Consider the following 16,246-nt stretch of genomic DNA (forward strand, 5'->3'; position numbering starts at 1 on the left):
GTGTCCATAGTTCCTTTTGTCATATAAGCTCTCATACACTGTCAAATGTCCACGTTCTCAAAGCTATATCAGTTCTTATACATTTTACTACCAAATCAAAATACCCACATTCTTTGTACCTATACAACATCTCAGATACTAACCTAATGTCTATACTGTCCATACCTGTATCAATTCTCATAAAGAACTCTAAACCCATCACAACACAAAGCTGACGACAGCATTCAGAAACAGACATCAGCTTTTGGATTCCACAGCACATTAAAAACAAAACCAATGTCCCCAGCTGAGGACTCTCATTGACTCTCCCACTCAGTGCAACGTGTCTGGAATGGTGTGCTTTAACTCACTCGGGACAACAAGTTTTCTCCCTTGCTTTTCCCCACAGACGGCCCACTTGCAAGGGTTTGGAAAAAAAATTACAAAAAATACAAAATACTGTGTAAGAAAATGAAACTTTCAGAACTGGTTTATTACGTGTTGAGCTATTACATATAAAAAAATCAAATTTCTCATCTTATTTTTACAGTTTTGCCATATGTAGAAAATACTGCCAATTTTTCACCCCGAATCACCATACCCATGCTCGCTTTCTGCATTAAATTCGCTTTCTTCTTCATCATCATCCACCTCTTCAATGTCCGACCCTTCAGTTTGTAGCATTTCAAGTACTTCGGCAACCCAAAAACATTGCCGTCACTGCCTTGTTCGCATCACAACATTTTGAGAAGAGCCCGCTTTGCTGACAGGCTGGCACGCGAGCAGACGACCGGTCAGTGACTTTGTCAGCGTGTGTGCGAGACAGGCCACACATCATAGACTAACCAATCATACTGTTCGATTGTGGAGTGACCCAGAATAGCGCACTCTGCTTGGCTAATCACAAAATCACGTGTACAGCACATGATGGAATTTTACTTTCAGAGAATGCTATTCCATTCCTTTGTCCGAAACCGAATACATTTTGTGTAGGAATGCATGAGCATTCCTTCGTCCGGAAAGAGTTAAGAACGTTGCCAGTGTGGTTCACTTGTTACAGCCATTTATTCCAACAACAGGTCATGAGGCATGGCTCCCTTGTGATGAAGTCCAGCACAGAGAATTCAGAAATGTGATGAAGGTGAGAGGATATGCGTGATGGGAAATGTGGTAACTCAAACATCCACATACATACCCACATGGGAAATGTGAGAAGGTGAGAGGATATGCGTGATGGGAAATGTGGTAACTCAAACATCCACATACATACCCACATGGGAAATGTGAGAAGGTGACAGGATATGCGTGATGGAGAAACATCCACATACATACCCACATGGGAAATGTGAGAAGGTGACAGGATATGCGTGATGGGAAATGTGGTAACTCAAACATCCACATACATACCCACATGGGAAATGTGAGAAGGTGAGAGGATATGCGTGATGGGAAATGTGGTAACTCAAACATCCATCTACAGACACAAAGTCCACGCAACTTACGTGTCGGTGTGGTCATCGTGACCTTTGTTGAAACAGCAGCAGGAGGGTCAGCAACAGGAGTGAAAGGAAACACAGTGACCTGATACTCCCAGTAGCTGAGCAGGTCCGGGATGAGGTGACTTGTGTTCGTGTAACCTGCCCACACAGCACAATGCAACACAAACATAGTCTTCTTCAACACTACAACTGATTTTATCATTATTCACTCAGTATTTATCTACACCGAGTGTCATCTTTTATATCCCCTGCAGTGGGAAAACATTAACACCATTATCCACACAAGTCTGTTGTCGTTTATTTTCCAGTCTAGTTTTTCCACCCTGTTCTCTTGCTGTCTCCCCAAAGTAACACTCTCAGTCATAAAAAGTTAAGACGACAGTATCTCTTTCAACCCTCCCTCACCTGTCCCCTAAGCAAACAGGAAGACAGTCTTATGAAAGAACCAACAGGCATGCCCTGTGGTATTTTTGTTTGATGCGGAACATTTGATTCTACAGTCTACTGGCATTGGATATGGAACATTTGATTCCACACTCTTCTGGAGTTTGGTATGGACTGGTAGATATCAATCTATTAAACGGTTTGCATATACTGGTGGGTGGCGTCTTTTGCCGGTGGGCTCTGCAGTCATGAAATACTGGCTGGCACACCCATGGGGATACTTCTTTTAAGGCTGTTGTGAGTTGCATCCTGTGGTCTCTTTTGCCTCTGCTCGGCAGCAGTTATATCCCTTGAATTCTTAATGGAGTGTCCTGTGCGTGCCTGCACCCATCGTGAACACAGCGCAGGCCTCCAAGGGTGGTGCAGGATTGTTCCAAGGGCGGGTGGAGACAGTGCTTCTCCCGGTCCTCCCCAGCACCTACGGGTGTTTCTCTTTCTTCTGGAGTTTGGTATGGACTGGTAGATATCGATCTATTAAATGGTTTACACATACTTCTGCCCTGAATTCAATAAAAGTTCTCGCACTCTTGTGACTGAAAATGACTCACCAGTTCAACATTCTCACTGACCTGTGATGTTAATGCTGCCCTTTGCCACAAATGTGTTGGAAGTCAAACTTTCCCTCTCTTCCCAGGACACAGTGTAGGTGGTGGGTCCTGTTCTCTCCTGTGGTTCCCAGCTGACCAGAATCTGGTTATCCCCTGGGGTCGTCAGGGTCACGGATTTCAGGGTGGGAGCAGCTGAAACAACACCAACAAAACACACCACACACACACACACACACCACACCACACACACACACACACACACACACACACACACACACACACACACACACACACACACACACACACACACACTGTAATGAGGAAGACAGTGAATGACAACAAGAAAACCATCACCATGACCATGGCATTCGTCATGACCACATCCACATCACACTGAGCAGAACACAAGTGGACAGTGTCTGATCCTCAGCTGACCACTGTTTCCTGGTGTAGTTTACCTTGTCTGTCTTTATGTGTCAGGTCTGTTCATTTTCACATGCCATCTTCACTTCAATCGTTACTTCAAAGCGCTGTCTTCACTTTTAATGTTCATTTCCAAATGCAGCCAGTTTACTGTTCACTTCTTAACGCTATCTTCATTCTTCTGTCCGCCTCTAAATGCAGTCTATACACAGTACATCACAAAATGCCAGTGCAGAAACAGACAGATGGGCAAGTGAGAGATCCACTTTGAAATCTTGCCAATCTGAACAGGCAGGGAGACAACCCCATTCCCACCCCTCCACTTTGAAATCTTGCCAATCTGAACAGGCAGGGAGACAACCCCATTCCCACCCCTTCCTAATAACACACTGTTGTCTATCTGGTGTCTGTTTGGTGCATATCTGTTATGCATGTGTGGGTGTATGTGTGAATGTGTGTCTTCATGTTTTACATTTATTTGCTTATTTATCATCATTGTTGTCTTATTTATTTATTTATTATTATTATTATTTTATTATTATTATCATTACTACTACCTTTTTTTATATTATAATTATTATTTATTTATTTATTTATGTAAGCTTATCTATTATTTATTCACCTTTTTTTCTTTTTTCTTTTTTTTCTCAAGGCCTGACTAAGCGCGTTGGGTTACGCTGCTGGTCAGGCATCTGCTTGGCAAATGTGGTGTAGCGTATATGGATTTGTCCGAACGCAGTGACGCCTCCTTAAGCTACTGAAACTGTTGTCAATCAAAAGTCATGGCCAATTATAATGATGACAGAATTTCTTGTTCATCATTTGCTATGAGATAATTTGTCATTCATGTTGAGCAGTACATCATGTGTTCTTTCAAACCTTGTCCCTCCCTCAAATAGTCAGGGTCTCCCCATCCTGCTACATTGTAGTACAAGGCAACAACTTTCAGTCAATGATCAGTGATGAGGTGACACTGGAGGCCAGGACAAAACAATTAAGTGACAGTTTTCTGTTCAGTTCATCCTATGATCACGAGTCCAGAAGTAGAACATTTCACATGATCTTATTCACATGATCAGTTTCACATTATTATATTTTCAACAGAAGCACCTCAAAAAAAAAAAAAAACAAACAAAAAAAACAAGCCAAGATAAACAATCTATTTAAAAATTATCTAATATATTTCACTTCTGCTCAAAATAAGCTGTTACACAATAACAGCCATAACTCCAAAGACAAAAAATAACCTGCCATTCCTTAACATTTCACTTCTTCGTCTTTCAATAAAAAAACAACAAAAAAACAGCATTTCACTCAACGAATGGAAACATGAACATAGGTTCCAACACAAAACCAGATGAGGGAAAGAGAGGGAAAGAAACTGTTTTGACTCAAGGATCTTACACACAAAAAAAACACACACACCAAAACATAGAAATGAAGGTGAATTGACAAAGAGTCCATGGAGCACTTAGCTGAACATCTGCTGATTAATCCATATTTCTATTCCCGTCCATAAAGTGAGTACAGCATTGTCTGTTTATCAAAATTCTTTCATTCTCACCTGCTTTCATCTTTTTTTCCTTTTTCATTCATTTCACTTTAAACTCCCTCTGTTGCTCAGGTTTAAGGTATGGAAAGCTTAAATGAGTCTGCCATTCCAGAAATATCTGATTCAATCAATGTAAAACCAAGCACAGAATCCACATAATTTGTTGCTGTTGTGAGCTCTCTATCTCCTCATAAGAAATAAACATTACACCTCACATCCAACATCGTAGCATGGTACAAGTGTTGACCAGTAGATGTTGTGAAGGTAAAGTTCATGTCACAGTTTGAACAGAAAAAAACTAGCAATCAAAACATAATATGGCACATGAAGAGATTATTTCCCATTGCTGATCAATCATGTTTTATCTGCCAATACACAAAGCATACCTTCTTGTTGTGTTGTCACAGTTCCATCATCAGCTTCACCCTTGCCTATCTCATTGTAGGCATTCACACGGACTGTGTATTGTACGTCTGGCTGCAGAGCTGTGACATTGACTCCAACAGGATCAAGTAACTGGCTGCTGGTCAGTGAGATATTTGATACAGCATCACACTCTTCCACTGAAGGGGCCTGAAAGGAAAAACCGGTTCAGAATTCAAAATACAAAACCCCAGTATATTTTTTCTACATTTCAGTATTCTTGACAAAAATCTCTCAGTTTTTGCATACTGTATGAATGTATATTTCTGTATGAGTGTATGCATGCTTGTATGTGTACATGTGTGTGTGTGTGTGTGTGTGTGTGTGTGTGTGTGTGTGTGTGTGAATATGTGTGTTGGTCTGCCTGCCTGCCTGTCTGTCTGGGTCTGTATTTGTCTCTATGTGTCTGAGTGTGTATCTGTGTGCATATCAAGAAAAGTTCATTTTAAGTATGAATACTAACAATGATAATAAAGAAAGTATCTCCAACAGATTCTGCTGCAGCCAGACATTAATATAAGTTGTTTCTGTCATTGACTGAAGGCACTTTGTAGTCACAGCCAGAGACAGCAGACCTGGTGGGGCCTCCCAGAATGAGGTGACAATCACCTGATTTGGCTGTAATCAGACACTGTGTCTCCCATCACCTGATCTGGCTGTAATTAGACACTGTCTCCCACCACCTGATCTGGCTGTAATCAGACACTGTGTCTCCAATCACCTGATCTGGCTGTAATCAGACACTGTGTCCCATCACCTGATCTGGCTGTAATCAGACACTGTGTCTCCAATCACCTGATCTGGCTGTAATCAGACACTGTCTCCCATCACCTGATCTGGCTGTAATCAGACACTGTGTCCCACCACCTGATCTGGCTGTAATCAGACACTGTGTCTCCCACCACCTGATCTGGCTGTAATCAGACACTGTGTCTCCAATCACCTGATCTGGCTGTAATCAGACACTGTGTCCCATCACCTGATCTGGCTGTAATCAGACACTGTGTCTCCAATCACCTGATCTGGCTGTAATCAGACACTGTCTCCCATCACCTGATCTGGCTGTAATCAGACACTGTGTCCCATCACCTGATCTGGCTGTAATCAGACACTGTGTCTCCCATCACCTGATCTGGCTGTAATCAGACACTGTGTCTCCCACCACCTGATCTGGCTGTAATCAGACACTGTGTCTCCAATCACATGATCTGGCTGTAATCAGACACTGTGTCTCCAATCATCTGATCTGGCTGTAATCAGATACTGTGTCTCCCACCACCTGATCTGGCTGCAGTCAGACACTGTGTCCCATCACCTGATCTGGCTGTAATCAGACACTGTGTCCCATCACCTGATCTGGCTGTAATCAGGCACTGTGTCTCCAATCACCTGATCTGGCTGTAATCAGACACTGTGTCTCCCACCACCTGATCTGGCTGTAATCAGACACTGTGTCTCCAATCACCTGATCTGGCTGTAATCAGGCACTGTGTCTCCAATCATCTGATCTGGCTGTAATCAGACACTGTGTCTCTCATCACCTGATCTGGCTGTAATCAGACACTGTGTCTCCAATCACCTGATCTGGCTGTAATCAGACACTGTCTCCCATCACCTGATCTGGCTGTAATCAGACACTGTGTCTCCCATCACCTGATCTGGCTGTAATCAGACACTGTGTCTCCCATCACCTGATCTGGCTGTAATCAGACACTGTGTCTCCTATCACCTGATCAGGCTGTAATCAGACACTGTCTCCCATCACCTGATCTGGTTATAATCAGACACTGTGTCTTATCACCTGATCTGGCTGCAATCAGACACTGTGTCTCCCATCACCTGATCTGGCTGTAATCAGACACTGTGTCTCCCATCACCTGATCTGGCTGTAATCAGACACTGTGTCCCATCACCTGATCTGGCTGTAATCAGACACTGTGTCTCCCATCACCTGATCTGGCTGTAATCAGACACTGTGTCTCCCATCACCTGATCTGGCTGTAATCAGACACTGTGTCTCCCACCACCTGATCTGGCTGCAGTCAGACACCACGCCTCTCTTGTGGAGGTTCATCAAGGGAAGCTGTACACCTCCGGAACTATCTGTAAGTTCTACTTTGTGTCTTTTTTATTATTACATTTTGATTCTCCCTAAAAATCAAATTATTTCATTTCACAGTGATCTTTAACTTTCAATCTGTGGTTCAAGCAAGCTGAGACACTCTGGCATGTACCTGACAATCTGTGGAAATCACTGCAACAACCTCTGCTGCAGAGTAGCTTCCTTTTAACTTGTCTTAGACTAAAGTCTTTCTCTATTTGTTTCTCTAAATCAAAACATGTGGCATGGGTTGCCTCTGTTGCAAACACTGCATCCATACTGGGTTGGACAGTATTTTGTCCACATGTGAATTCTGGGATGCAGATTCCCCCCCCCCCACCCCCCCCCGCCCCTTCAGTAATGAATATATGTACCCAGCTTCATATCAACCTATATCACAGTATTTTCAAAAGCCCTGAGATAAAAGCTAAATATTTTCCACCTCCTAGATCAAACTCAGTCTGTTTCAAGAATGAAAGATGAATGATCTCCACTCCACTACAACCAGCACTGCAAGCAAGAACACTGAGCGATAACTACTGACAGATGTGTCACTTTACAGTCAGTCACTTCACAGTCAGTAGTTCTGCTTCCAATCATTACCACCAAGTCCACAGGCACGAGTATCAATGTGTTGTAAGTAGCTTCTATTGAATTCCCTGGCTGACAGGCGCAACAGCCGAGTGGTGTAAGCATTGGACTTTCAATCTGAGGGTCCTGGGTTCGAATCGCAGTAACGATGCCTGGTGGGTAAAGGGTGGAGATTTTTTCGATCTCTCTGGTCAACATATGTGCAGACCTGCTAGTGTCTGAACACCCTTCGTGTGTATACACAAGCAGAAGATCAAATACGCACATTAATGATCCTGTAATCCATGTCAGTGTTTGGTGGGTTATGGAAACAAGGACATACCCAGCATGCACACCCCCGAAAAAACGGAGTATGGCTGCCTACATGGCAGGGGTAAAAACGGTCATACATGTAAAAGTCCCACTCGTGTACACAGAGTGAAAGTGGGAGTTGCAGCCCACGAACAAAGAAGAAGACGAATTTTCAGGCTGATGTGAAATCAGAGTAGTGAGGACCTGGAGAGTGAGGTATGATCTGACTGCGGTGTGGACACTTCACCTGATTCAGGGGTTGGGCAATGTCCACACCTGTGGATTTGGAGAGTGAGGTATGATCTGACTGCGGTGTGGACACTTCACCTGATTCAGGGGTTGGGCAATGTCCACACCTGTGGATTTGGTGTGCACTTTTACGTTTATTTCCCCACATGCACCTAGCCATGTGCAAACTGCATAACTTGATATGGCCTTTTAATTAAGTCTTCACATTTTCCACTGCCTCTGGTCTGTTTCAGAGATGGCAAATAAATAAGTCTCCTACAATGATATCATCATCATCATCATCATCGTGTGTGTCTTTCCAGTCAATAGGAATCTCTGTCTGTCTGTCTGTCTGTACCTAACTATCTGACATGATGATGATGGCATGCACGTGCAGCAATGTGTGCATGCTTGCATGCGTGTGTGTGTGAGTGTGAATGTGCGTACGCATGCATGTGCATGCATGAATATCTATGTCTTTGTACATGCGCATGTGCATGTGTATATGTGTACATGTCCTTGAGCGTGTGTGAGTGTGCATGCATGTGTGACAGTAAGTGTGATTATCCTTGTGCGTTTGTTGATAAATGTAATCTTATGCCTATACAGCTGGATGGACAGATGGATGCACAAACTACAGTATATATCTATGCAATGAACCATGTACATAAGGAAAAATACACGAGTCTGTAGATGAGATACAGAGACAGAGACAGACAGCAACAAGTACATATAGTGACATAAATTACATACATTACATGACATACCTCTGGACTGGTTTTGGTGCAGTTAGAGCACAGGACAGCAGTACCAGCAATGCAGTGCATACTTCCGTTCAAAAGCTTCACTGTATATGCATTGATTTCACCATTTGGATTATCCGGTTTCATCCAAGTCACAAAACTCCAGCGACTTCCGTATTGAGGCACGCTGAGTCCACTCACTTTCCCAGCACCTTGTGGAGAAATAAAGAAACATGATAGAATTCTTGTAACTGATAACATCATAGAACAAGAGAGGCAAGGCCTTCAAGACTCACTTGTGATACACTGAGAAAAAAACAAACAAGCTTTTTATGTATTGTGTATATTTTCAAAATGTAATGTTTAAGATGAGAAAGATCGGTTTAAAGCGAATTAAGTCCCCTAGCATTAATTACAGAGTAATTTCCCTTTTTTACTATCTGCACCAAAAACGTTTGCAAAATAAATAAAACTTCCATGCTTTTAGCAAAAGAAGTTCCTGTTTGAACAAAAAATGATAATAATGACTGCTCTTGTTGTTGGGTCAGAATATCAGATCAAAGTGCCAAGTTTACAGAATACAAAAAATATAAATATAACAGTAAATGCAGTTTGCACATAATTAGGCTTCATTTTTTGTTTTTTTGTGCCCATCCCAGAGGTGCAATATTGTTTTAAACAAGATGACTGGAAAGAACTGAATTTTTCCTATTTTTATGCCAAATTTGGTGTCAACTGACAAAGTATTTGCAGAGAAAATGTCAATGTTAAAGTTTACCATGGACACACACACACACACACACACACACACACACACACAGACAGCTGAACACCGGGTTAAAACATAGACTCACTTTGTTTACACAAGTGAGTCAAAAATGAGGTTTTCAGTAAACAGTGAAAAGTTGATAACTTTCATGTTCACATGTGGTAAGTTCTTGGTTTACATACTAAAGAGTTTGTCAAAACTTGAAAACAGTTGGATTTTGTTTTTTTTTAAGTTTGTTAAAACTAAAATACACAATTTTGATACTAACATGCTTCTGGCCTTGTAATGATTTTTCTATGTGCTTTCTGCTCCTACTGTTGTTGCCGTTGATATTGCTGTTTCCAAAAGATACAGCTGTCTATATGAAATAAAGTAAACAACGAGTCAACAGTCAATCCTTGGACCTTTCTCTATGTCACAAGCTTAACGTCCTCCACACACCTTCGTCAAGTGAAGTGCTCACTGTCCTCTCACACCTGTGTGTCTTATGCCAGCCGATGCAAGCAATGTTCAGCAGATGTACAAAGCAAGAATAACATTTATGAAGCATTACATGCATCATGTGATGCAAGAATGAAGACTTTCCATCATATGTCAGAGAACACACGGTTTAGATGATGAGTCACATCCAAGGAGGTCACACACACACACACACACACACACACACACACACACACACATACATTACAGTTCCACATACACCTAGGTATACAAGCACCCACCACACATGTACACACTCACACATACGCACAAACACACACACTCACATGCCCTCTCACACACACACACACACACACACACACACACACACATACACAAACACACACACACACACACACACACACACACACACACACAGAAACAAACAATTCTAAAACAACAAACGTAGGAAACAAAGAAAAAAATAAATGAAACTAACAAAAGAAACAAGGAAAGAAAGAAAGAAAATAGAAAGAGGAAAGGAAAGAAAGAAAGAAAAAAAAAGAGGAAAGGAAAGAAAGAAAGAAAAAAGAAAGAGGGAAGGAAAGAAAGAAAAAAGAAAGAAGAAAGAAAGAAAAAAGAAAGAGGAAAGAAAGAAAGAAAAAAGAAAGAGGAAAGAAAGAAAGAAAGAAAGAAAACAGAAAGAGGAAAGGAAAGAAAGAGAGAAAAAAAGAAAGAGGGAAGGAAAGAAAGAAAGAAAAAAAGAAAAAGGAAAGAAAGAGAGAAAGAAAAAAGACAGAGGAAAAGAAAAAAAGAAAGAAAGAAAAAAGAAAGAGGAAAGGAAAGAGAGAGAAAAGAAAGAGGAAACGAAAAAAAGAGAGAAAAAAGAAAGAAGAAAGGAAAGAAAGAAAGAAAGAGGAAAGGAAAGAGAGCGAGAAAAACGAAAGAGGAAAGGAAAGAAAGAGAGAAAAAGAGAAAGAGGAAAGGAAAGAGAGAGAGAAAAAAGAAAGAGGAAAGGAAAGAAAGAGAGAAAAAGAGAAAGAGGAAAGGAAAGAAAGAGAGAGAGAAAAAAGAAAGAGGAAAGGAAAGAAAGAGAGAGAGAAAAAAGAAAGAGGAAAGGAAAGAAAGAAAGAAAGAAAGAAAGAAAGGAAAAAAGAAAGAGGAAAGGAAAGAAAGAGAGAAAACAGAAAGAGACAAGGGCAGAAAAGGAAGAAAGGAACAAACCAACAAACAGAAAATAGAAAGATTTAATGATTACAAAAAATTAAATAGATAATACAAAAAAGAAAAAAAAAAACAGGAAGGACGGAAGGAAAGAAAAAAAGACAGGAAGGGAAGGAAAAAAACAAAGAATACACGAAAAAAGAACGAATGGAAGGGGAAAAAAAAGATGAGAAGATTCAAAAGAAAGAAAATAAACAAACAACAGATAACAAAAAAAAAAGAAGATAAAAAGAAAGAAAACACACAAACAAAGAAAATGTTGGGACAAGAAATAAAAACTCACGAGCAGCTTCAACAACAATGGTGTCAGTCTGAGGATCGCTCACTATCCCATTGGAGTGGGCCACAATGGTCACAGTGTAAGTTCCAGTGTTCCGAAGTGTGAAGGCTGCTTGCAACGGTGACAACGGTGAACTAGAAACATTAACATCAGTTCCATCCACTGTCACAATGTAGTAACTAACTGTGCCATCTGAACGATTAAATCGCAGAGTGACATCTGGTGCTGAATGGGTTTCCTTTATCAGCTTGCCTGGTTTCCCTGGCTCTGTGAGAGAGAGAGAAAAAAGAAGACATGATAGTAGCAGAGTGTTTCAGTCTCTTATGAGTCAACATTGCTGTCATACATGACCATCTGTACATCCCTGACTAACATCAATGAAACATGCCTTTCAAAGCTAAAACAGAAGAAGAATTAAACTACGGTAAAATAGACAAACAGCAGGGATTAAGAGCAGTTGTCTTAAAACGTGTGTCAGTATCTAAGTATTTTCCCCTGTTGAAATAAGTCTTTCTTGACAACTTCCCCACATATATATGTGTGCACAGCTGGAGTGCAGTACTGCAGGGTCCAGGGCCAGAACCATGACCACAGCTAAAAATGAAAGTGCCAGGGGCTGTCACTCCTGCTGTCACAATGCATGTGGTGACGTCCCCTGGGGGTGATGACAAAGAGCCAGACTGTGAAAGAGGTACAGAGGTGGGTAATCTTGACTACCCGGGAGAGCCACTCTGATAAGTAACACAGCCCTGTCTACTGACATATCTGCCAAACTGAACACTGTATCACTCCCTCAACTGCACACCAACAGTCTGTTATACCACAGCCATGTGAGAACAAATCTGTGGCACCGGCCACCACAGTGAAGTGGTCAGCATTGCTAGGAGAAGATTAAGGGGATGGAGGTTTGATCCTGATCAGAGACAACTATCACTGTGGGATGTTTTGGCCAGCGGCTTGCTCCTACCCAAAATTAACTGCGCCACTGGCTGTATGGGGATATCAGGACCACACAGCTGAATACCATGTACCTGGAGACCTATGTCTATGTATGTCCATGCACATGTGTACATGTGTATATATACATCCCTTCTAATGAATTCAGATACAAATAAAACCCCAATGACTATGATCAGTCTCTCACTACCAACTGACACAGACTTAAAGCACAGAACACTGGTCACTCACTTGTGTACACTGTCAGACTCTGTGGTGTTGTGTACTGCACCGTGACATTTCCATAGATGGGGTCTTTCTTTGTTCTTGTAGTCACAGACACTGTGTACCGCTTTCCTTGTGTAAGCCCACTGAATGAAGCACTGGTGGTCACTGCTCCAAGGACTCCAGTCACTCCATGAACCATCAGTGATTTCAGCTCTGTATTCTGCATCAGCTCCGTTCAGTTCACCAGGTGGGTCCCAGTCAACCTCAACGCTGGTCTCCATTTTAACACCTTGCTGATTCAGGTTTTGAACCACCAGGATATTCACTGAACAACAAGAAAGAAAACCTGTTGTTTACTGAAGAGCAAACAATCACATGTTCCTATCATGCCTTTTGTTGCTTTGTTATGGTGAAGGCAGCTATGATGACAATGATTTTGTACAAGTTTACAAAAATGATGACATTGTGATAATCATGGAAATGCTTATGAAAGATTAAATATGTACATGCACACGCGTGCACACACACACACACACACACACACACACACACACACACACACACACACAAATTCGCACACATGCATGCACAAACACACACACATACACACATTCTCACACACACACACATTCTCATACACACACACACACATACACACATTCTCATACACACACACACACACACACACACACACACACACACATAAACTGTTACACTTGCACTGTAATTTCTGGAACAGGGGTGATTCATCATTCCATGGATATTCATTCACTGTCCACCATAATGTCAGATCAACTGTTCAGATCTGCCAGACTCACATACATGTGTAAATAAGTGACTGATCACACTGATAGAGTTGTTTCTGTCCGCAAAATTCCTTTTGAATATCTAGACACACTCATTATATAAATTATCAAACACATAATCTCACCATTCTTGCAGATATTGGATGTTTGTTGCCTGAAGTGGTCTGAAGAGCACAGACATTTCTTCACTGAGGAAGAATCAGGAAGACAGTCTTCGTTACTGTTGATCCGACACTCACTGCTGTCACTGCATGGGGAGCCATAGGTCCGTCCTGAAATCAGAGTTTTCTGCAGTGACTGCTCAAAACCATTCACGAAAGTCGTTTTGCTGATTCTGGCATTCAGTTAATAATGAAGGATGAAAAGAAGAGTAACGGTAAGAATATAATAACGTTTCACCCCCCGTATCACTAACACTGTCAACTTCAGTCTTGTCTTGCTCCAGATGATGAATGTAACACTTGGTTATCTGAGGGAGATTCCACCCAGCACTTTGTTGATTAAATATGGGATCCTCTGTACACACACACACACACACACACACACACACACACACACACACACACACACATATATATATATATATATATATATATATATATATATGATTCCCTGATATATGGGATCCTCTGTCTATATAAATAAATAAATATATATATATATATATATATATATATATATATATATATATATATAATGTTTCCCTGATATATCGGATCCTCTGTGTGTGTGTGTGTGTGTGTGTGTGTGTGTATATATATATATATATATATATATAAATGCTTCCCTGATGTATTTCCTGGGGGTACTGGTATGTCTGGTCAATGTCTTCCTATTTTTCCCCAGAAGATTTCATCTCCAGTGTGCAGTGTCCCCCCCCCCCCCCCCCCCCCCCCACTCCCCCATCATGTTAAGGAGGAGCTTCTCATCTTCATGACCCCTGATGTGTGACAAGAACCACCTCCATGTGCCTGAAGAAAGTCTTGAAACAAGTGGATATGTTCACTGAGTAATCAGCATCATTAATTCTGGAGGAAGAATTTTTTCTTTTTAATTGAAAAAAAAACAACAAAAACATGACCACCAAAGAAGAACGGAAAAAGGAAGTGTACAGCATGCTGTAAAGACAAAAAGAGAGACTGAAACAGTCAGCGTGGGATACCCATCTACATGTGTTTCCTGACGTGTCTCTGTGCTCATATATGTGACACAATCAGTACTGCCACACTTCTGTCCTGTGAACTCTCTCTGTGATTATACTGTCTCACCTTTCTTGTATTTCTGACAGATCATTTGAATGTATCTTCACCTCTCCTTTGACAGACAGACAGACAGATTATGGACACATACATGTACAGATAGATAGATAGGTAGGTAGATAGATAGATAGATATATAGAGAGTGAGAGAAAGAGAGAGAGAGAGAGAGAGAGAGAGAGATAGATAGATATATATTCATATATTCACCAGTCTTAATGAATCTTCAGATAACATTCAAGTCATGTACAGGCTTCTTTTTCTTCTTGTTGTATTATCAATCAATCAATCAGTAAGTCAATCCATCCATCAATCAATCAATCAGTCAGTCAATCCATCAATCAATCAATCAATCCATCAATCAATCAACCAGTCAGTCAATCCATCCATCCATCAATCAATCAATCAGTCAGTCAGTCAATCCATCAATCAATCAATCAATCAGTCAGTCAGTCAATCCATCAATCAATCAATCAATCAGTCAGTCAGTCAATCCCTGTAATGTCTGAAACACACAGTGCACAAGAATTTGCCTTCAGACTCGTCATAAGAGAGGGACATAATGTTATTTATATCGTAAGAACAAGTTGCATTCAAATCCAACATGGAAAAATCACTCACTGTGGTGGGGACGGGTGGGTGCAGGGGGGAGGTGGAGGGGTGTGGGGGGGGGGGGGTACAGGGTGTAAGAGAGAGGGAAATAAGAATGTCACATAATCTCTATCACAGTAAATTAAGTTATCATATTGTACTACAAACAGTAAAAATGCAAATATTGACATTCAAATATACTAGTTAAAAACTACCTTTAAAACTAAACTTGATTTCAAATTATCCTTATGGGGGACAGGTTGGGTATGTAGGTATGGATAAACATTCAGACACACGCATGCACGCACGCACGCATGCATGCACGCACGCATGCATGCACACACACACACACACACACACACACACACACACACACACACACACACACACACACAGGAACCATAATTGTTAGAATGGTATTGCAAACAGACCTTTCCAGTCATCCCCTTTATGTCAATGTGATACATGGTCAGACAAGAACATATGTAACAACCTGAGAAGCAAGACCTTGAAGACTCATATTTGACACCCACTTAATCCACCACAGGAAATATGGAGCAGAAAAGCATGACACTGCAATGTGAATCATCTTCAACAGAACATTTTTTAACATATACTATGGTGATTATCACTTCTGGCCACTAATTGTGAATGCCCAAAGGGTAGGTGTCCTGATTATAACTGATCACTGCTCCAGGTTTGACTCAGGTTCTGTCATATGTTTAGGTTCTGTCATATGTTTAGGTTCTGTCATATGTTTACATTTATTTTCCATCGTGTCATACTGTAACTTGTAACACTAATCTTGATCCACTCTAGTGGGGTTTTCTTCTCAACAAGACATGTTTGATAAAGATTGGATGCAAATCCTTAATTCTTGTACCTACAAGCCGTTTACATAAGTACCACATGCT

General features: G+C 41.1%; 2 protein-coding genes across 3 annotated transcripts in view; both read right to left on the bottom strand.

Annotated features, from left to right (window-relative positions):
* Nucleotides 1-13,751, bottom strand: part of LOC143283031 (uncharacterized) — a 55,703-nt gene extending 41,952 nt beyond the window's left edge. For both annotated transcript variants that reach the window (XM_076589029.1, XM_076589028.1), the window contains exons 1-7: nucleotides 13,611-13,751; nucleotides 12,704-13,004; nucleotides 11,519-11,782; nucleotides 8,847-9,034; nucleotides 4,832-5,018; nucleotides 2,492-2,662; nucleotides 1,482-1,616 (exon numbers count right to left, since the gene is read on the bottom strand). In XM_076589029.1, coding sequence (XP_076445144.1) covers nucleotides 1,482-1,616; nucleotides 2,492-2,662; nucleotides 4,832-5,018; nucleotides 8,847-9,034; nucleotides 11,519-11,782; nucleotides 12,704-12,905 — 1,147 coding nt within the window. In that variant the 5' untranslated portion in view covers nucleotides 12,906-13,004; nucleotides 13,611-13,751. The remainder of the gene's footprint in view (nucleotides 1-1,481; nucleotides 1,617-2,491; nucleotides 2,663-4,831; nucleotides 5,019-8,846; nucleotides 9,035-11,518; nucleotides 11,783-12,703; nucleotides 13,005-13,610) is intronic.
* Nucleotides 1-16,246, bottom strand: part of LOC143283533 (uncharacterized) — a 325,230-nt gene that overhangs the window by 275,101 nt on the left and 33,883 nt on the right. The gene's annotated exons all lie outside the window — the stretch shown is intronic.

Source organism: Babylonia areolata, chromosome 6 (assembly GCF_041734735.1).
Source record: "Babylonia areolata isolate BAREFJ2019XMU chromosome 6, ASM4173473v1, whole genome shotgun sequence".
Taxonomy (NCBI): Eukaryota; Metazoa; Mollusca; class Gastropoda; order Neogastropoda; family Buccinidae; genus Babylonia; species Babylonia areolata.